This window comes from Schistocerca nitens, chromosome 1 (assembly GCF_023898315.1).
Source record: "Schistocerca nitens isolate TAMUIC-IGC-003100 chromosome 1, iqSchNite1.1, whole genome shotgun sequence".
Lineage (NCBI taxonomy): Eukaryota > Metazoa > Arthropoda > Insecta > Orthoptera > Acrididae > Schistocerca > Schistocerca nitens.
This window is the reverse complement of record NC_064614.1, coordinates 950,208,908-950,231,049: the sequence shown is the minus strand read 5'-3', so window position 1 is coordinate 950,231,049 and position 22,142 is coordinate 950,208,908. Positions and strand designations below refer to the sequence as shown.

General features: G+C 38.2%; 1 protein-coding gene across 4 annotated transcripts in view; it reads right to left on the bottom strand.

Moving 5' to 3' along the window:
* LOC126194621 (ATP-dependent 6-phosphofructokinase) overlaps positions 1-22,142 on the bottom strand; it is an 83,613-nt gene that overhangs the window by 30,661 nt on the left and 30,810 nt on the right. For all 4 annotated transcript variants that reach the window (XR_007538487.1, XM_049932780.1, XM_049932796.1 and 1 more), the window contains exons 7-8: positions 10,552-10,740; positions 9,774-9,964 (exon numbers count right to left, since the gene is read on the bottom strand). Coding sequence is in view for 3 of the 4 variants with exons in the window: in XM_049932780.1 (XP_049788737.1) it covers positions 9,774-9,964; positions 10,552-10,740 (380 nt within the window). In the remaining variant the exon portion in view is untranslated. The remainder of the gene's footprint in view (positions 1-9,773; positions 9,965-10,551; positions 10,741-22,142) is intronic.

Genomic DNA, 22,142 nt, shown 5'->3' with positions numbered 1-22,142 from the left:
AGGTAGGAACCAGGACCACATGAAAGCTGTAGCATTTTTTGTCATTACAAAGAAGAGCAGATAACAACAGTGTAGGCAGAAATGTTGAAATGCGAACAACAGAGGGTCACCATCCTACTGTGCACATTTACCTGCTCCCACACCCAAAAGTACATGAATGTCCTTAGCCGTCAGGTCTTTCTACTTGCCATCAGCCATCTGGACATTCTACCTGCTGGGTAACCATCCGGGTCCTCTAAGAACACGGCATATGTGTATGCCCATAGCCGTGAAAGGGTTGACATCAAGTTTCACAATTGTCAGATCTAAGTTTCAAATAGTCAATTAATGCCTGTCTGAAGTCAGTCACATCCAATCTACATATATCAGAAATTTCTCTTTCTATTTGATTAGTCCTTGAGTTGAGATATATCACATTTTAACCCTCCCAAAAGTTAATCTGATATAAGTTTGGATGTAAGTGCCTATCTCTCAAGAGGTCACAAAACTTTACATTCATTATGTAGTAGCAGTATGTTCAACACTCAGCAATATTAATTTCCATCAAATGTTTAATGAAATACTTGCAACTTATTCGAACTCTCACAGATAAATCGATTATGTCCCACGAAATCAATTGGCAGACTCTTCTTCAATACAACAATGTACCTCACATGCCTAACCCACACCGCCTTTCTCCAGTGACAATATCCAAACTCATGCCAATAATGTGGCAACTGAAAGATAACCACCAGTAGAAGAAAAAGTACACCACGTCAGCTAACCTTGAGTGTACGCGACACGTTTGTATCCCATCTTGAAGTCCTGTGTGTAGGTTTTATGACATTTAATTCTAAGAAAAACTTCAGTCTAAATGAAGAATCATTTAAAAGTCTGCACAATGAGCAAGTGTCTCTAATATAAAATTATATATAGACAAAGGGCTGGCCAGTTTTTATCTTCAAAATGTGAAATTCCAGTACCGCCAATACAAATTTAAAACTGAAAAAAAAAAATTAATCCCAGCTTTTAAACTATTAATTTGTATCTCGGTGAAGGCAGCTAGGATTAGTGTTTTCCCTTTCAAACATTTATCGACAATACTGGAATGTAACCTTCTGAAGATAAGTACTACCTAGGTATTTGTCATACATGGAAGAATCCCGGAGATACTAAAAGGTATCAGATAGATTATTTAATGGTAAGACAGAGATTTAGGAACCAGGTTTTAAATTGTAAGACATTTCCAGGGGCAGATGTGGACTCTGACCACAATCTATTGGTTATGAACTGTAGATTAAAACTGAAGAGAAACTGCAAAAAGGTGGGAATTTAAGGGGATGAAACCTGGATAAACTGAAAGAACCAGAGGTTGTAGGCGTTTCATGGAGAGCATAAGGGAACAATTGACACGAATGGGGGAAAGACATACAGTAGAAGAAGAATGGGTAGCTTTGAGGGAAGAAGTAGTGAAGGCAGCAGAGAATCAAGTAGGAAAAAAGACGAGGGCTAGTAGAAATCCTTGGGTAACAGAAGAAATATTGAATTTAATTGATGAAAGGAGAAAATATAAAAATGCAGTACACGAAGCAGACAAAAAGGAATACAAACGTCTCAAAAATGAGATCGACAGGAAGTGCAAAATGGCTAAGCAGGGATGGCTAGAGGACAAATGTAAGGATGTAGAGGCTTATCTCACTAGGGGTCAGATAGCTACTGCCTACAGGAAAATTAAAGAGACCTTTGGAGAAAAGAGAACCACTTGTATGAATATCAAGAGCTCAGATGGAAACCCAGTTCTAAGCAAAGAAGGGAAAGCAGAAAGGTGGAAGAAGTATATAGAGGGTCTATACAAGGGCAATGTACTGGAGGACAATATTATAGAAATGGAAGAGGATGTAGATGAAGATGAAATGGGAGATATGATACTGTGTGAAGAGTTGGACAGAGCACTGAAAGACCTGAGTCGAAACAAAGCCCCGGGAGTAGACAACATTCCATTAGAACTACTGACAAGCCTTGGGAGAGCCAGTCATGACAAAACTCTACCATCTGGTTAGCAAGATGTATGAGACAGGCGAAATACCCTCAGACTTCAAGAAGAATATAATAATTCCAATCCCAAAAAAAGCAGGTGTTGACAGATGTGAAAATTACCGAACTATCAGTTTAATAAGTCACGGCTGCAAAATACTAACGCGAATTCTTTACAGACGAATGGAAAAACTAGTAGAAGCCAACCTCGGGGAAGATCAGTTTGGATTCCGTAGAAATATTGGAACACGTGAGGCAATACTGACCCTATGACTAATCTTAGAAGCTAGATTAAGGAAAGGCAAACCTACGTTTCTAGCATTTGTAGACTTAGAGAAAGCTTTTGACAATGTTGACTGGAATACTCTCTTTCAAATTCTGAAGGTGGCAGGGGTAAAGTACACGGAGCGAAAGGCTATTTTCAATTTGTACAGAAACCAAATGGCAGTTATAAGAGTCGAGGGACACGAAAGGGAAGCAGTGATTGGGAAGGGAGTGAGACAGGGTTGTAGCCTCTCCCTGATGTTATTCAATCTGTATATTGAGCAAGCAGTGAAGGAAACAAAAGAAAAATTCGGAGTAGGTATTAAAATCCATGGAGAAGAAATAAAAACTTTGAGGTTCGCCGATGACATTGTAATTCTGTCAGAGACAGCAAAGGACTTGGAAGAGCAGTTGAACGGAATGGACAGTGTCTTGAAAGGAGGATATAAGATGAACATCAACAAAAGCAAAATGAGGATAATGGAATGTAGTCGAATTAAGTCGGGTGATGCTGAGGGAATTAGATGAGGAAATGAGACTTTAAGAGGCTTGCAAAGGATAGAGTAGCATGGAGAGCTGCATCAAACCAGTCTCAGGACTGAAGACCACAACAACAGGTATTTGTCTCTTGTGATTTTATTGTCTTCTCCACTGAATTTTACTTCCAATAAATGGTCTTAGTGCCTCTATTATGTCTTCCATTCTACAGGCAAACTAACTCCATTATGATGGATTTGGAACAGTCACCAAAACCTACCCGCTGTTGAAGCTTTTCAACCATGAATAACTGTTTATTTGCTTAATTTAAAACACTAAATAAAAGTCCGCCGGCCGCGGTGGTCTCGCGGTTCTAGGCGCGCAGTTCGGAACCGTGCGACTGCTACGGTCGCAGGTTCGAATCCTGCCTCGGGCATGGATGTGTGTGATGTCCTTAGGTTAGTTAGGTTTAAGTAGTTCTAAGTTCTAGGGGACTGATGACCACAGCAGTTGAGTCCCATAGTGCTCAGAGCCTAAATAAAAGTCCACATTAAACTGCCAATTCCTGCTGCTTCTCGTTCTTTTAAGGCTCTTACTGTGTCAGTAACATCTCCAGAAGAGATGCTGTCTAATCTGTGATGTTGATCCGACTGTCTCTCTTCCTCAGCTTTCTCATCTTCATATCAAGGATTTCTGTAGTATGAAGGGCAGTGTTCCTCATCAATCGCATTTAGTTTCATAGTGTCTTTCGGTTCTTTATGTAATATTTTCAATGCCTTGTAAGAGAAAGTCTGTCACACATGTACCTTTACTACATTTCTCTCTCTCTAACAGACTTACCAGTCCTCTGCTGTAGTATTGTCTAACAGTGTTTTGTATGCTGCATACTCTTCCTCAACAAACACTTAAATTTCTTCAGTCCAAACAAACACTTAAATTTGTTCAGTCCAGATCTTCATGACTTACTTTCTTCTAAATTTTCTTTTCTTTACTACATCTTCTGTGGTTAATATGTTGACAGCATTTTCAATGTCCTTCCATTCTTTATGTCACTTTTTGTCAGGCTTTGCTGGAGTTCCTAATTTAGAAGATTTTGAAAAAGTTGTTTAACACTCTCTTGTTGTGGCTGACATATTTTATGAACTACTTATTGTCACTCTTGATTTGTTCTTTGTCTCTTCTAGCCAGCAAACATTTCAGTCTCGTACAGCAGAAGATAGTACTCTAACATCGGCAACCTGTTTGGCTATTTTATTATTTTTTATGAGGTAATCAATTATCCATATAAAATCTCTTGCAGCCCATAAGCAATTATGTACATCCTTTCTTTAAAAAGGTATTCTGTATCTTCAGTTCATTACAATTTACCAAAATCTCTCAGTGTCCACTACTGTTAATTAATCTTTCTCCAAAAGAACCTATGCAATTAAGTGTGTGTGTGTGTGTGTGTGTGTGTGTGTGTGTGTGTGTGTGTGTGTGTGTGTGTGTGTGTGTGTGTGTGAGAGAGAGAGAGAGAGAGGGAGAGAGGAGGGGGGGGGGGGATATTCTTTTGCACTGTTTGAAATCTGACTAAACTTAAGGGATTGATTAATTTATTTCAGCATTATCTTAACATGTTGCATGTGTTTGGTTTTTATATATTATGCACCATGTAACTGAAGGTTTTTTAATATACATTTTAAACCTTTTTAAGACATTGTATATTTGCACAGGATGCACAGGTGCAACCGAAGAGCAATAAACACAGACACGTGGCCTCCTCCTAAGACAATCTGACCAGTATTAGCAAATCTGTTTGCCACTTTTTGTAACCTTTTCTATAACCGTTCCAATTTTTATCCCTTACCCTTCACCAACACAGACACAGGTTAGTATGTCGGACATATCAGTATAATTCTGTCTGACATATATTCGTAGCTTGTATTTCTTTCTTCTGAGCTTCTTTTATTATAATTGCTACACCTTTGCTTATTCTCTGCTGCTGGGCCACTCCTCTCTAAAATAAAATACAGGGTGTTACAAAAAGGTACGGCCAAACTTTCAGGAAACATTCCTCACACACAAATAAAGAAAAGATGTTATGTGGACATGTGTCTGGAAACGCTTAATTTCCATGTTAGAGCTCATTTTAGTTTCGCCAGTATGTTCTGTACTTCCTCGATTCACCGCCAGTTAGCCCAATTGAAGGAAGGTAATGTTGACTTCGGTGCTTGTGTTGACATGCGACTCATTGCTCTACAGTACTAGCATCAAGCACATCAGTACGTAGCATCAACAGGTTAGTGTTCATCACAAACGTGGTTTTGCAGTCAGTGTAATGTTTACAAATGCGGAGTTGGCAGATGCCCATTTGATGTATGGATTAGCACGGGGCAATAGCCTTGGCGTGGTACATTTGTATCGAGACAGATTTCCAGAACGAAGGTGTCCCGACAGGAAGACGCTCGAAGCAGTTGATCGGGGTCTTAGGGAGCACGGAACATTCCAGCCTATGACTCGCGACTGGGGAAGACCTAGAACGACGAGGACACCTGCAATGGACGAGGCAATTCTTCATGCAGTTGATGATAACCCTAATGTCAGCGTCAGAGAAGTTGCTGCTGTACAAGGTAATGTTGACCACGTCACTGTATGGAGAGTGCTACGGGTGAACCAGTTGTTTCCGTACCATGTACAGCGTGTGCAGGCACTATCAGCAGCTGATTGGCCTACATGGGTACACTTCTGCGAATGGTTCATCCAACAATGTGTCAATCCTCATTTCCGTGCAAATGTTCTCTTTACGGATGAGGCTTCATTCCAACGTGATCAAATTGTAAATTTTCACAATCAACATGTGTGGGCTGACGAGAAACCGCACGCAATTGTGCACTCTATCAACACAGATTTTCTGTGAACGTTTGGGCAGGCATTGTTGGTGATGTCTTGATTGGGCCCCATGTTCTTCCACCTACGCTCAATGGAGCACGTTATCATGATGTCATACGGGATACTCTACCTGTGCTGCTAGAACATGTGCCGTTACAAGTACCACACAACATGTGGTTCATGCACGATGGAGCTCCTGCACATTTCAGTCGAAGTGTTCGTACGCTTCTCAACAACACATTCGGTGACCGATGGATCGGTAGAGGCGGACCAATTCCATGGCCTCCATGCTCTCCTGACCTCTTGACTTTCATGTATGGGGCATTTGAAAGCTCTTGTCTACGCAACCCTGGTACCAAATGTAGAGATTCTTCGTCCTCGTATTGTGGATGGCTGTGATACAATACGCCATTCTCCAGGGCTGCATCAGTGCATCAGGGATTCCATGTGACAGAGGGTGGATGCATGTATCCTCGCTAACAGAGGACATTTTGAACATTTCCTGTAACAAAGTGTTTGAAGTCACACTGGTACATTCTGTTGCTGCGTGTTTCCATTCCATGATTAATGTGATTTGAAGAGAAGTAACAAAATGAGCTCTAACATGGAAAGTAAGCGTTTCCGGACACATGTCCACATAACATATTTTCTTTCTTTGTGTGTGAGGAATGTTTCCTGAAAGTTTGGCCGTACCTTTTTGTAACACCCTGTGTGTGTGTATAATCTTTCCAGTCCATCAATATTCAATCCTTTCCTAGGTCTGAGAATATTTTAGTTTCTGCCAGCAGTGTACTTTTCCCCTGGCTGCATTACAAGCACCACACACAGGGCCACCACTGTGGAGGAGCTGCCATCTTAATGCCCCTGATCTTGCATGATTTTGATTTGGGGTTTACTGCATGAAGTGCAGAGACCTCTGGGCAGTGAGCGAGTCTCAGACTACAAAAACAATATTTCTCAGGATTCAGTTATCATTCAGTTCTGGGATTTTTTTGTTACCTACTGCTTCTTTCTCTTTCTCTTCTGGTAATGCGTTATGAAAATGAAAAATGAAAGGTTGTAATGAATTTTGGAGTCCATGTTGGCCTCCTCACCTGGCTGTTAAGTCAGTTTAAAGAGCATACCACCAGCTACAGGATCACGCCTAATGAAGCACAGGGGTGTTAAAAATCAACCTTTAGGTTGAAAACATCTTTACTATTGCATTGAATGTTAATGAAATTGAAAGCATATTTACAACATTTGAGTTTAAAAAAAGCAAACCATGAATGATACAAACTGATGTGGAGTTATTTGAAATGATTCTTATTTCTTAGTATCACCCCATGGAAGAAATGTTAAAGAACTCAGGCTATATGTGAAATCAAAGAGGTGAAAAATACTTAATTTTTTAAAGAGCATGAAAGTATGAGCTTTGGTTATGCTCTTTAAATAGGTGTTTCTGAATTACAGACAGAAAATTCTTTAAAGGCAGTTTCCATAGCGACTGAGTGAGAAATAGATTAAACTGTTAGTAAATTAATAATCTGCATACCTAATGTATTATAGCTGACTTTTTTTCATCCAATTACATTTAGACGAATAATTACATTTAAAAACAGTACCAAGGACAGTAATCTATAACCAGCCCACATGAAAAAATACAATTTTTTGGGGTGTCAGAGAAGCCTTTCTCTATTGCATCCTTCCCATAGAGAGATCTGGCCATTTATATTCAAATCCCAAAGGACATTTCTTTATCAACTTTTCTTCCATTTACAAATTAGCAAGATTCTGGAATGTATTCCTTTAGTTTGACATATCAAACAACAGAAGGCCTTCATCAACAATACACACACACACACACACACACACACACACAGTGGTTTCAGTTGCCTGAGACTGCAGTTGTGTGTGTGTGTGTGTGTGTGTGTGTACATCTATTTGACGAAGGCCGTAATGGCCGAAAGTTTTATTTATTTGTGACAGCCTTTTTGTTGTGCCTATCTGTGACTCAGCATCTCCATTATTTACTTTCAAATAAACAGATGCACTTAAACTTGTTATTAATCTGGTTTCCCTATAAATATGCTAGCGCGCGCGCACACACACACACACACACACACACACACACACACACACACACACACACACACACACACGCGCACACACAAATTGAGATTACATATTTCAATATAATATAAGTAAATTGTTATTTCATCCCAACCTAGTTTTATTGCTTCCCAATAAAAGTAATTTGGATTACACATTTAACTATAATATACTATTATTTTCCCACACTTTTTTCCCTTCGGATATAGGTCCAAAAACTGGATGCGTGTCATGTGTTGGTAGCAAGTTACGGTAGGTATCTATAAGCTCCATTTCTCAAACTTTCTACATTTAAGTTTGAAGCAATTCGTTGTTAGCTTCCTTCCGAATTTTGAGCATTATAACTGTATAGGATTCAATGGATGCACATGAGCTCTCATTAACAATTTTTATATTGTTTATTCAAGCTTCAGTTATTGTTGTGTTTAATGTAGAGATCCACTTGTGTCGTACCATATTGTGGTTTTATTTGTAAGTTATGACTGAAAAATGGCATTGCTATACTGTCGCATTTAAGCTGCAAGTGATTCTATATTCTAAAGAGCATTGAAACAGGGCTGCAGAAAGAAATTTTAGGCCACCTCCAACTGAAAAAAATGATAAGAATCTGGCAGAACAGGGAAGATGTTTTAAAGAAAGCACCTCACAGTAAACATAATCTGAGAAATGAAGCAGTTAAATGGCAAAACTTGAAGCAGAACCCAGCACTCGGATTTTAGGAACAGGCAAGTGGGAATTTCAGTTTCTACCAAAATGATCATTTATCAAGCAAAATAGTATCCACCAATAGAGGTTTTGCCAACTTTATTAGATCAACATAAAGCCGTTCAAAGATTTGTGAAGAAATATCAACTTTCTATGTGGACCAAGATAAAAATATCACAGAAGATGCCAGCCAAGTATGAAGAATAACTTGTTGAATTCATCAATTTGTCCTTAAATGCAAGGAAAAAAGAAAAGCCTGAACTTCCACAAAATGGAAACATGGATGAGACTTTGTTATCTCTCATGTGCCTTCCAACAGAAATGTCGAGTCCAAGAGCATAAAGACTACTATTGTTAATAACTCAGGGCACAAAAAGACTCATTACACAAAAGAAGTCTGCCCTGTTGGTATAGAATCAATTTCATTCTCGCAGAACAGAAGATGTTAAAAACAGATTGAATGAATTGAAGACTAGTTAGCTATAATTCCAAGAGGGATTACTAGTTTACTTCAACCATTACATGGCTGTATCAACAGACCATTTACAGGACTTATGGAGTAGGAATGGAACAGATGGATACAATCTACAGATTCCGAAACGGTGCCACTGGGAAAGAGAAAGAGAGCTAGCATTTCTAAAGTTTGTGCATGGGTCAATGCTTCATGGAACTCTATAACTACTGAAACAGTGATTAAATCATTTAAGAAGTGTGGAATCAGTTAACACACTGGAGGGTACACCGGATAACTTATTGAATGAGAATTCAGATTGTAACACAACGGCTTCAAGTATTTCTTCCTTCATTTCTGAGGATGACTTCTGCAGATCTGAGGATAAAAATTAAAATGTGAGTACCTTTTTCCTATTTATATTGCACGGATATTTGATGTATGTGCATACACCATGAATGTTTTGCACTAATTGATGTATTAAGTGTTAAATTTTTTTCTCTAAAACTAAAGTCTTGAAAAGTGGGGTGCGTCTTTTATGCTGGTCAGTTTTATATGCTAGCAAGCACAGTATGTTTATTATTGTTTGTATATCAAAAATAATTTTATTACTTCTCAATAAAAATAATTTTTACAAGAAGTTGATCAAAAAAGCAGTCTGATATGCATTTTACAGAGTGGCATGGAACTGCCTATGACTTTGCCCACATCCAATTATAAATGATATCTGAAGACATTATTAGAAATGTTATCTTGTCAGCTACGAGAAAGCTCATGTGTATCTGGTGAAACAGCATCCAGCAGATTAGTCACTGGCCTCACTAGTCGGTGGGATAGCACTAAGGCAGTAAAATGTCATAAAATTAGACTTCATTTCAAGTGAATATGGCACAAACACACGTACCTGCCTCTAAGCTGAACTGCTTTATCCCATTGTTTGTCAGCCATAGCTTTTGCAACAGCTTTTGTCCTTTCTACACATTCCATTAATGGCAACCGAACAGCCTGATTACCAGCTAGAGAGATAAGAACTCCTTCGGAACCTGGTGTTGCTTCCATCAAAGCCAGAACTGCCTCAGCTCCCATACGGCAGCCCTAATAAAGGAAGAGAAAGTTATGTATACAATTAAATATGAAAAGTAATCATACAAATCCATAATACAGGAATGTTAAATCTACTGGGTCTCAGCATTTATGTCATAAGTGTTTATTCAATGGAAGGATAACTGCATGATGTTTAATGTTCTTTAGGTGGTGACTTAACAACAGCAACAAAAAACCCACAAAAAGCCATTGATAAAAGGTAAGCTACAGCATCCTTGCAGTTGTACACAATGCAGACATTATATGCAGCACTGGTGACAAATAACTTTTATAAACAATTTAACTTGTTTCATGTTCTTCACCAAATTTTCAGTCTCTTTTCGTCGACTGGTACTCAGTTCTTGAAATATTTCTAGTTGTTCACACACACAGACAGGAAGTTAGTATGTTGCAGGGCTGTCAAATGTTCCAGACTGAATATAACAGTACTTTCCACAATAAAAAGTGTAACATTTTCACATGTTTCTAAGCAAAGGTTTTCAATAAGCATTATGTGCATTTATATGAGGACATAAAATAACTTTATAACAAATTTTAATTAAAACTGTTTAGTTAACTTCACCAAATGAAAAGATTACCAATACTCGGTCAAATGCAGATGGATTGCCACCTCGCTGCACATGTCCAAGTACAGTTATACGGGTGTCTTGCTGCAAGTTTTCTACAACAACCTGTTTCACTTTCTCTGAAGTAATCGGTTGTCCATCACGGTCTATAGCTCCTTCCGCAACAATAATAATGTTTAATCGCTGGCCTGCAAGCCGCTCCTGTCAATCAAAAATGAGACCTCCATTTCTGCAATGGCACTTTTAAATGAATTTTAGTCTAAATTTCCATGGAAAAGATGCACAAAACAAGTGGCTGACATTACAAAAGAAAATTAGATAGTATTGTCATAAGTTATCAACAACTATATGAGAAGCTACCTAATGTTTGTAATAATGTGTCCATTTCAGCTTTGATATGCTCAATGAGATTTTTATTCTGTCCACAGACTATTACATTATTTTTCAAGTAATTTACAATTATCAAACTATATAATCGCACAAGTGATTATGAATGAAATGACAAATTAGTCAAGTGATGTCAAGATCCAAGATGCAACAGATGTTTATTGTTATGAAGCACAACAAATATTTCAAAATTAATTCATTTACTTGTTGGAAAATTTCTAGCTTTTGAAACATTTACAGTCATAAAATATCACAGTTTTTATTTTCATACAGTTGTATTTCTGTTTACTAAAGTACACAACAACAAACAAGGAAAAACGTTATCTTTGTGAGTGTATAAAAAGGGTAAGATTGAGGCTAAAGGATACATAGGATGGACAAGGATTAATTTAATAATTAACTGAATATTTCTGTGTGCTGGGTATGAGAAGAAACATTTATAAATTCATGGAAAACATTTCACAGGGGTACATGTATCAATTTTCAAAATTATATGCATATGCTAATGTGTAAAATCACTTAACACATGAATAAACAAATCAGAATATTTACAGTAATGTACAAGAAATACATTTTAACACACTTCATTTATGAGTAAAGAGCATATTGTTGCAAAAACATAGCATAACAGCAAATGACATGCAAGTGCTAAGTACACAGACAGAGGGCAAGGAAAAATTAAAAAAAATATTTGCTAGTTGCACACATTTATTGGCAAGCTATATAAAAGCACATATGAATGGACTAAATACATCTGTGACCATTGCGTTAATATTCTTTACGAAATGTGTTTTAAAGATTGTGAGGAGGTAAGAAGAGAGAACTTTCAGAATATTTATTTTGGTTGATACACTTACCTCTGAGAGTGCAAATCAGCACCTCTAGTAAAAAAAAAAAAAAAAAAAAAAAAACAACAACAACAACAACAACACAACTACAGTAATTGAAGTTAACTGTAAGTGGAAGGCTCTCATTTACAAATTAGTGGATATCAGTGACAATGCTTCAACAGGAAGAGTTTAAGTGAGTGTGCAATGACTGAGACTGGTGTCACATTCAAGAGGGTGTGGTTCATTTCATTGTCTAGCATAGATTTAGGTTTTCTATTGTTTCCATAAATCATTTAGTAAAGTTGGTGCTCCAATGGTGTCTTTGTAAATATCATGGCTATTTTCATTCCCCATTCTCATCCAGAAAGAGCTGTATCTAATGCACTTATCACTGGTGGGACACTAAACAATCAATTTTCCCTTCCTTCTTTTAATGTATGGACCTTAGCAGGCATATACACATGTTATCTGAGACTAACATACAGGAACTTTTAGAGGAAACTGAAAATCAATCTCAGTTTTGGTTTTGCATGCCATGGGGAAGATTGTCTGTAGTTTGATACCGGTTGAATCACTAATCATTTTTTGGACAATGTTTACCATGTACGAACAAACTGGCTGCAAAATTTTATAACAATGAGCAATGTGCTATAAACAATTTGCTGCATGTGTCAAACTTAGTGAGACAGAAATATCTGCTAAGTAAGGAATACAACATAATCTTATAAAAGTTCCAATAATTTTTACATATGACTTAATATTTACTTGGAAATTTTCCATCCTCTTATAAACACCTCCCACAGTTATACCTTTTTGCAGATTCAATGCTATATACATGACACGAAACATGTACCACAGGAGGCGGTTACCACTGGTCTACAAAGCTGATGGTATAGAAATCAATGAGTGATTGGTTCTCTCTTACATTCTTAAGCACATTAAGGACAAATTATTTGTATATGCATTGTAAATGAGAAAGACGAAATACTATTTGAAGAAAGTTGTAAACGGACGGTTAGGGTTTAATACTGTATCAATAATGAGGTTATATCAGAGATGGAGTCAATTTCAGATAAGGGAAGTACTGAGGAGGAAACTGACTATGTCTTTTTCAAAAGAACCATTCCTCCTACTGTCTGGAAGGTCAGGCAGGAAATAGAAGGCCACTCTTCCCAAATGCGAGTTTGTATCATTCGATGAAGATAGCTGTAAATGATACACAGCACAGGAGACAAGAATAAGGTGTACTAACCAAAATTTCTGAGAATTTTAATACTGCATCCAAAGAATCAGGAGTAAAACTTCTACTGCTGGGTATTTCTAGTTCTGTCTTTCAACTGCCAGCCTGCCACAAGGCATCATCATCAATGTGAACACTAATGCCAATTTCTTTACACAATGTTTTACTGTACCAGTGAATTATGAAATTGACTTGAAGGAACAAAGGAACATTAAGATTTGTTTTAAGTTCCATAACACTGCAGCTGAAACCCGTCACATGTTAAAGCACACTTTTGTCTTTGAGCCAAGCAAGAACATTCAACTGGTTTAGTCAATTTAAAGATGGCTGGGAGTCTGGGGAGGAGTACATACGCTTGGGCTGACTGTCAACATGCTGAGCTATAAACAATTGAGAAAGTGCATGAAGTGATCCACAAAGACAGAAGGCAAAGTTTGTGAAATCACTGGAATTTCTTATGGGACGATGAATTCTAGCTGATGAATTGAACATGAGATGAACTGTATAGGAGTCCATTCCTCATCTTTTGAACGTCAACCAAACACATCATCTGGTTCATGGGCACACCAAACTGCAAACAGCTCTTCAAGCTGAGCAAAATTTCCTGTCCACAATCAATTACTGATGAATCATACATGTACAGTTATGACCCTGAAATAAAACAGCAATTTTCACAGAAGAAGATGCCATCCTCTCTGCGGGCCAAAAATGCGTGTCAAATTTTGCAGAAACTTCAGGTCAGTACTAATGATGGCCTTTTTGTAATTTTCATTCACAGAAGTGTCTGTAAGTAATTTCTTCCATATGGTCAGACAGCTTCAGGGAAGTTCTTCTGCAATGTTCTGAGGATCTTGAGGGAAGATGTTAGATGTAGATTGCCTGACAGATGAGAAAACAAAGACTTGTTGCTATGTCACGAGAATGCACCTGCAAACACCTCACTCATTGTGAGGGAATTCATGGGGGAGGGGGGGGGGGGAAGGCACTACATCTGCCCCCCACTCATCCTACTCACCTGATCTAGCCCCTCTGTGATTTCTTTCTCTTCCCAAAAATGAAATTTTGACTCCACAGAGGAGATTCTAGCAGAAACGCAACTAGTTTTAATACAATTCAGCTAGCAGAAGCCCTACTATGTTAAAATTGATAGAAGCGTTTCTTAGAAGCACGAGTAGACTACTCTAAAGGTAACTGTGGAAACAGTTTGTTTTCTGATTTTTATTTGAATAGTCTCAAAAATTTGCACCAGCAGCTCATAATTCATTCTGCAAATGTGCTTGGTGTTAGATTTGGCCAGATGATTGGCAAATATGACCTATGTACCAAACTAGTGATGGCCTTTTTTTTATTTTTATTCACGGAAGTGTCTGTAAGTAATTTCTGGCCATCTGATTTCATCACGAACTGCAGATATGATTGAATAATTATAGTCCAAAAGTGAGTGCAAGAACCACAAATTTTAGTCTCTACAGGACTAAAAGACACCCAATTTTTTCATTACTGCACACATCAAATTAACTGCATCATGTTTCATTATATCCGCAGCTCGTGGGCGTGGGGTAGCGTTCTCACTTCCCGAGCATGGGGTTCCGCGTTTGATTCCTGGCAGGGTCAGGAATTTTCACATGCCCCAAGATGACTGGGTGTTGTTGTGTCATCTTCATCATCATCATTCATCCCCATTACAGTCAGAGGAAGGCAACGGCAAACCACTTCCATTAATACCTTGCCTAGTATGTCAGTGCGGGTCTCCCGCATCATTCCCCTACGCTCAGTCAGGAAGCATGGGACTTCTTTTCCATCCCATGTTTCATCACCTATTCCCATCACCATAACCGTTCATCAAGGAGGATGCATCACGACTGCAGAGTTCTGATTGAAACATGTACAGTTCAATAATGTTTGGTAGCATCTACCAGTCTGCTTCAATGCAGCAATGAAATATGAAAAGGGAGAGTTGCAGTATGGTCTCAAACCAGCCAAGAGTATGTGACTTTTGTTGGTCTGCACAGCTGGAATGTCATGGCAGAATGTTACAGGGATATTCTGACAGTCTACCATCATTGAAGCAATTTGTGAGTGACTACTATGTTTACAAACACAAAAACAGCATTTAATAATTCTATATAGTTTGTGGAGAAGTCATTTAACAAAAAGAGCGTAGATCACTTACGACCTGGTCTGTCCGGAGTTCACATTTGAACTGGGCTGGACATTTATAATATGTTGCACCAAGTACACGGAACTACAGACCTCAACACAACACAACACACCACACCAATACTACTTCCTGTTGATGCTATGTGAAAAATAGGCTGTCACTGAACATTTCCTTATGCAGTCCAATCTATACTGAGGTTTGGAGAATGTATTAAATATCACCACATGACAGAGGGATACGCAACAAAAACACATCAGTATTAGATGAGTGTCTTGTTGTCTTGACACACACATAAAATGCTGTGGACATTGTCTGGCTGATTTAATGGACATTTTCATCACCCATTTTGGAATTGTGTTAATGCTTCAGTAGCATCTTCTACTTTCAGGACCAATAAATTAGTCCTCGAGACTACATTCTCAAACAATACAGGTTTTTTCCACCTGATATTAACACCATTTGGCATATCTAAGAATTTTTAGAAATTCTCTTATCATAGTTCTCAACACTAGGTCTTTTAACAATGTCAGTAAGTTCTTTTCACATTCTGAGATGCACTATTTCAAACTCTGTGCATCTTTCAAATCCGTAAAATGTAAACTTCCATGACCGGAAATGTCACAATTAAAACCCAAGGTATCACCCCCATCTGCAGAGAACATTTTCAAGGGTGGGTTGTAGCTTTTTTGAATCTTGGCTCGCTACTGACTGCATCAAAATTCTGCTTCTGTGTGCTTCCATGGAGTGGTGCAACATCACATGTTTTGAATACCCAAGCACAACTGGCTGTTGTTGAATGCTGTCATCCACTGTTGCTATCACCCCATTGTGGAAAACTGGTACACATGTTCTTCAGCACAAGAATTCAGATGTCATTCAATTTCATGCCCTCCTCCTCCTTACTGAAATTCCTGGGGTGTATAACAATCTCTGTGGCCTCTCTGTATCTCATGGTATCCACTTCTGGCTGTCAGTACTTGGCAGCACGGCAGAGAGGAAGTAGATCATTTTTACAAACATCTCAACGTAATCAACCTGAAGATTCATTTACTGTGGAGGAGGCAGGCAGAAAATTAAATTTTCTTCGTGTGCGAGTTTCCAAGAAAGAAGATGCTAGCTTGGGCCACTTGGTTTACTGAAAACCAATGTGCACAAACTCTTACTTACACCAGAATTCGAAACACCACCCAAAACAAGAACGGGGAATCAAAAAATGTTGGTAGATAGATCAACCAGGGAACCAGAGCTGCTTGAAGTAGAATTAAAACATCTTACCAGTGCATTGCTCAAGAATGGTTATTTGTTCGGTGAGGTAAGAAGAGCGTTAAGACCACCACATAGAAGCGATGCTCAAGCGCTGTTGGAGCCAAAAGTTTCCCTGCTTTTCATTACAGACATTACTGACTGCATAGGAAAAAAATCTTGAAAAAGTAGAACATTGCAGTAATATACAAACCCACCCGGAAGATATGAGATCACCTAAAATTGGGCAAGGATGCTCGCCAACCACTTGAAAAAATGGGAATTTATAGGATTCTGTGTAGTTGTGAGGAGGTGTATGTGGGTACTACAAAAATAAGTCACAAGAGAAATCACAGAAGAGGGATATTAACAGATAGGCTGCTGCGGAACATGTTTTGTGGCCAGGAGACCACCACATTCATTTTGATAGGACTAAAGTACTGGCAGCCACAAGTGGATACCATGAAAGGCTCACAGAGAGGCCACAGAGATTATAAACCACCCCAGAAATTTCAGTAGGAAGGAGGTGGTCATGAAATTGAATGAAATCTGGATTCGTGTTGAAGAAGATGTGAACTGCACATTACCCTTCACATCCACGTTTTGTATAATGCTGTTACAGGACAACCACATCACTTTAAATACATCTTACGTATTTCTGCTTACATCAAACTAAACTGGTTGTGTGATTACGTTCTGAGCTGTCTAAAATCTATTTTGGAATATATAGTGAAAATAAGAAAATTAAGAGTTTTCAAAATTAATAACTGAAAATACAATGATTTACACTCAACATAAACAATGAAAATTATGCCAGTGTTAATACAAATAATTAAGTTCTTTAAGCCAATAGGTTGTGACTTAACTAATGGAACAGAGGTACTGTTGGATACAAAATACTCAGTGGTTTAGCACAAGTAAATGTGATGAGGGTATAATATCATACATAAAATTACATGTTTTTCAGTGCATCAGGTAAGTCACTGACCATAGAAATGGACTTACATTGCTGCACACCCCTACTCTTCTATAAATTCAGCTGCCTGAATTAAAATCCCTGAAAATCATCCATTTTGCTGGAATTTCTTCAAAAACATACAATTCAACTTAACCGTTTTGCTGCTATGGGAGTGTACACACATTCTGCTATGCCATTTCCCAGGTGTTGTGGACATGATACATGCATTGCTTGGGTTATCATAAGTGCTACGGATGTCCGAATGTGTCTTGACACAACTTCTCACTGCTGTGGATGAGTTACTTCTGCATCTCAGTGAACAAAAAAATTTTAAGTATTTATCGTACAACATATGTGCCTTATTGCATGCTACAACTTGCAAAAAAACGCGTTTGGATATCTTGAATTGTTTAAGAGATATGACGATTGTTATGATCACACGATTCGCAATCTGTAAGGTTGTAATGGGCATGTCTTGTGTGGCTCTTATTTGGATATAAAGCCCAATAACTCTAGAATGAAATGTGATATCATTCTGTTCTCAACTTTAAATACAATTTTGATATATTATCTACATTTCATTCTCAGTGTTGTATGAGCTAAAATCAACCATGCACGAAGTTCACATAATGTGTTTTTACCTCTTTCAAATTTTGCACGATGTTTTACTTAACTTGATGCAGTACAGTAAGCTTGATGGACAATGAAAAGAAATTCAGTTCTTTATCAAGTGAAGAAATTGGACTGTAAGATGTCCAAAAATCAAGTTTTTTTTCACCTAATAGTTTTCCAATAACTGGATGATAAGTAATCCATATCACATGCAATGCCATCTCTTAGCATATGCACCAGCTTTTGGTAGGCAGTACAGCCATAAAAAAAGTCACGTCAGCGCAGAATGCAAAGAGCACCTCTGTAGCAGCGAAATGTTTAAAAATGAAGCATTTTTAATTCAAATTCCTATGTCTGATTAACCCATTGTGAAATTAAGTAATATTCATACCGTATTGTGTTTTGAAAGTTGGGTCTTAAAACACATCAAAGTTCTTACAATGAGATGGCAAAATATTGTTCTAATAACCACTCTATGAGGTGTAAAATTATGATGGATAAATCAGTCGTCACTTAATTCTGTATGTCAGTAGCTTAAATATACAGTTCAGATAACATCAAGCATTAAATGACAGGAGACGTAAGACAGACAAAAGCTGAATCCATGTGCTTCTTGACACATGAAAAGCCAATTTGATGATTTGAAAATGGTTCTCATGACTGTTTAAGTGAACATCAAGCTTATTCCTCATCTTTGTCTTTAATATACATACAACAAAAATATTTAACAATACTGGAAATTCCTAGGTGGAACAGTAAGTAAAATAAGGGAAAAGCAACCACTCACTGACGTGCGGCACATATACGTACAACAGAAGACAGTATTCACTAGATTTTGAGCTCTTCTAGCCACAGTTTGCGAGTTAGAGAATATTATGTTATATCATGTGCCACATCAGTCAGCTTACAGTGAGTTGTTGCCCTTCCCTTGTTTTACATACTGTTCCAACAAAAATATTTGCTGTATGTGACAAGTTAAAACAGTATGCCACAGAGAGCCTCTATCCTACAAACAGACCAGTGCTCTAACAGTCAAGTCACATGAATGAAACCCATCTGGCTGTCAAGAGGGCAATGTGTGAAGCCTTCAATAAGTACCGTAGCAAAATATTGTCATATGATCTTTCACAAAAATCAAAGGAATTCTGGTCATATGTAGAGACTGTTAGTGGCACGAAAGTTAAGATATTCAGTCAGATTTTGATAAGATTTCAAAGTTGTGCAAATAGTGGAAAGTTGCTTTAAATTTTCAGAAATGTAAAATAGTGCAACACACACACACACACACACACACACACACACACACACACACACACCAAAAGAGAGAGAGAGAGAGAGAGAGAGAGAGAGAGAGAGAGAGAGAGAGTGGGTGGTATCCTATGACTATAATATCAAGGAGTCACAGTTGATCGGCCAACTCAAACAAGTACCTGGGTGTAACACTTCGTAGGGATATGAAATGAAATAATCACACAGGCTCAGTTGTGGGTAAAGCAGGTGGTAGTCTACAGTTTATTGGTAGAATACTAGGGGAGTGCAATCAGTATACAAAAGAGATTGCTTACAAATCACTCGTGTGACCTATTCTAGAATATTGCTCAAGTGTGTGGGACCTGTACCAAGTAGAGCTAACAGGGGATATTGAACATATACAGAAGAGACAGCACAAATGGTTACAGGTTTGTTTAATCTCTGGGAGAGTATTAGAGCGACTCTGAAGAAACTGAACTTGAAGATTAACATAAACTATCCTGAGGATGTCTACTAACAAAGTTTCAAGAATCACCTTTAATGATGATTCTGGAACATTCATTATTGGAGCAAAATGTGGTTGGCATCCCTGCCAGAAGCTTCCTTGTGTTATGTTTGTTAGTTATTGTTCAATGCTGTACTGAATATAATATCTGTCGCACATTTCGCGAATTTTGAAATGGCAGAGTTAGAGGAGCAACAAATGTGCATTAAATTTTGCATGAAACTCAAGAAAACCTTTACAGAGCCACACCAAATGATGCAGGAAGCCTATGGTGATGAGTGCTTAAGCTGCATTTGGTGTTACGAACAGATCAGATGGTTTCAAAATGGCAGGATGGAAGTTAAAGATAACCCTTGTTCAGAATGCCTTTCAATGTCTACCAATGACACTCATGTCAGTAACATCAATGAAATTGTGCGTGCCATTCGAAGGCTGATTGTCCGAGAGACTGCAGAAGAATGTGAAATTTCAGTTGGATTGTGTCATGAAATCCTGACACAGTGTCTTGGAATGCATTGTGTTGCTACTAAATTCATCCCATGGCTCACGAGTCACGAACAGAAAGACAATCTGTGAAGAGCTTTTGAATAAAACTAATGAGAACAAAATGTTCCTTAAGAGAATCGTAACTGGTGGTGAGACGTGGGTCTATGGTTATGATGTTGAGACCAAGGTTCAATCTCTACAATGGGTCGAGAAAGGTTCTCCAAGACCAAAAACAGCTTGTCAGATCATGTCAAACAGCAAAGCCATGCTGATAGTTTTCTTTGACTTTGAAGGATTAGTTCATCGTGAATTCATGCCACAGGGACAAACTGTTAATCGATGATACTATTGGGATGTGCTGTGACGCCTGCAAGAAAATGTGAGAAGGAAGCGGCCTGAAATTTGGGGAGACAATTCATGGCTCTTGCATCAAGATACCACATCCAGACATTCATCCCAGACTTAATAACAAGATTATTAGTTCTTCAACTCCCAAAAACAAGGAAGCAATAGCAGTTTAAGAGGTAGCAGGTCAGCACGAGAAGGTTCAGAGTGGAGAGCCCCTGAGATATATGCTTCTGGAATTGTATCTATTGTTTAATTCCATTTTCTGATAAGGGAATCAGATGTTGTCATGGTAGCTACTTTCTTCCTGGTAACACTTTATAATCTCATAATCCCTCTCCAGTGACAACATGATTAGTCCTCTTGTCAATAGGTACACAGAGTGATCTTTCCCTGATTGCAACAAATTGTTTCTAAGGAACTATGCTAAGTACATCTAGGTGGTTTGTGGCAAATGGTATCTTAACTCAAAGTTTCTTATGTAAACACTTCCACATGTCTATGCAAATTTCTGCACATTTTCCAACCATCACAGTTTACCTGGACACATCTGAACATCATGCTGCAGCTCAGTTACAGAAATTTCAGCCACAGGTAGTGTTTCACCAAGATGTTTCGCACCAATAAACTAAAGGTACCTTCTTTGCTAGTAGTTGTATGTAACTTTTCCAGACAGATGGATCAGCAGGGAGGATCCACGTTCACCTCACATAACCCCTCTTGACCGTTCGTTGTGGTTACATTACAGATAAAATGTTCTGTTCACCAGTTCCTAATGTGAAAACTCTTACAGCACAAATATGACACACTGCAGAGGCAGTGATGTAAGAGATGTTTGCAAATACATGGAGAGGAACTGAGTACTGCCTAGACATTCTGCAGGCAATAAAAGGAGCATAAGTGGAAGACTTGCAACAAACAGTATAGCTGTATTTAGCATAGTTCCTCAGAAATAGATTTCTGTAATCACAGAAATATTTCATGTTCTCCCTGTAGTCGTGTGAGTTTGGAAATATAAATGCGCATACAAAACATGGCAACAGACACACTTCAGGAAATGCAGTGGGATTACTTTCAATATTTAGTTATATCTTTGATTGTCCCATGTTTATTGGGACAGATTTTAGTCTGCCACTCCTCCTCCCATTTATACAAAAGCCGATATGGTAGATATGTTTTTAAATAAGCTTAAAGTGCTGATAGCATCGACAATTTCTTCTCAAAGGCTCCCTTGGCTTGTTCATCTTCTCTGTCAGTTCCTAGCATGTTGATATGGCTCACTGTCCAAAGGATGATAATAGTGGCTTTAGTTCTGTAAAGATCATATAAAAGCATTCGAGTCCAAGCTGCCGGAGAGGGCAGTCGTGTGTGTGTGTGTGTGTGTGTGTGTGTACTTATTTTCAAGATGAAGGCTGTGGCCAAAACCTAATGTGTAAGTGTCTTTTAGTTGATGCACAACTGCAACTTAACGTGTCATCTTTACAGTAAGTAGCAAACTATTTTTTCCTTACATTGCCGATAGAAGAGCATCTGGATATTTCACAAAAGTCATATTATTTCCGGGAAACTGTTGAGTGTCAGCAGCA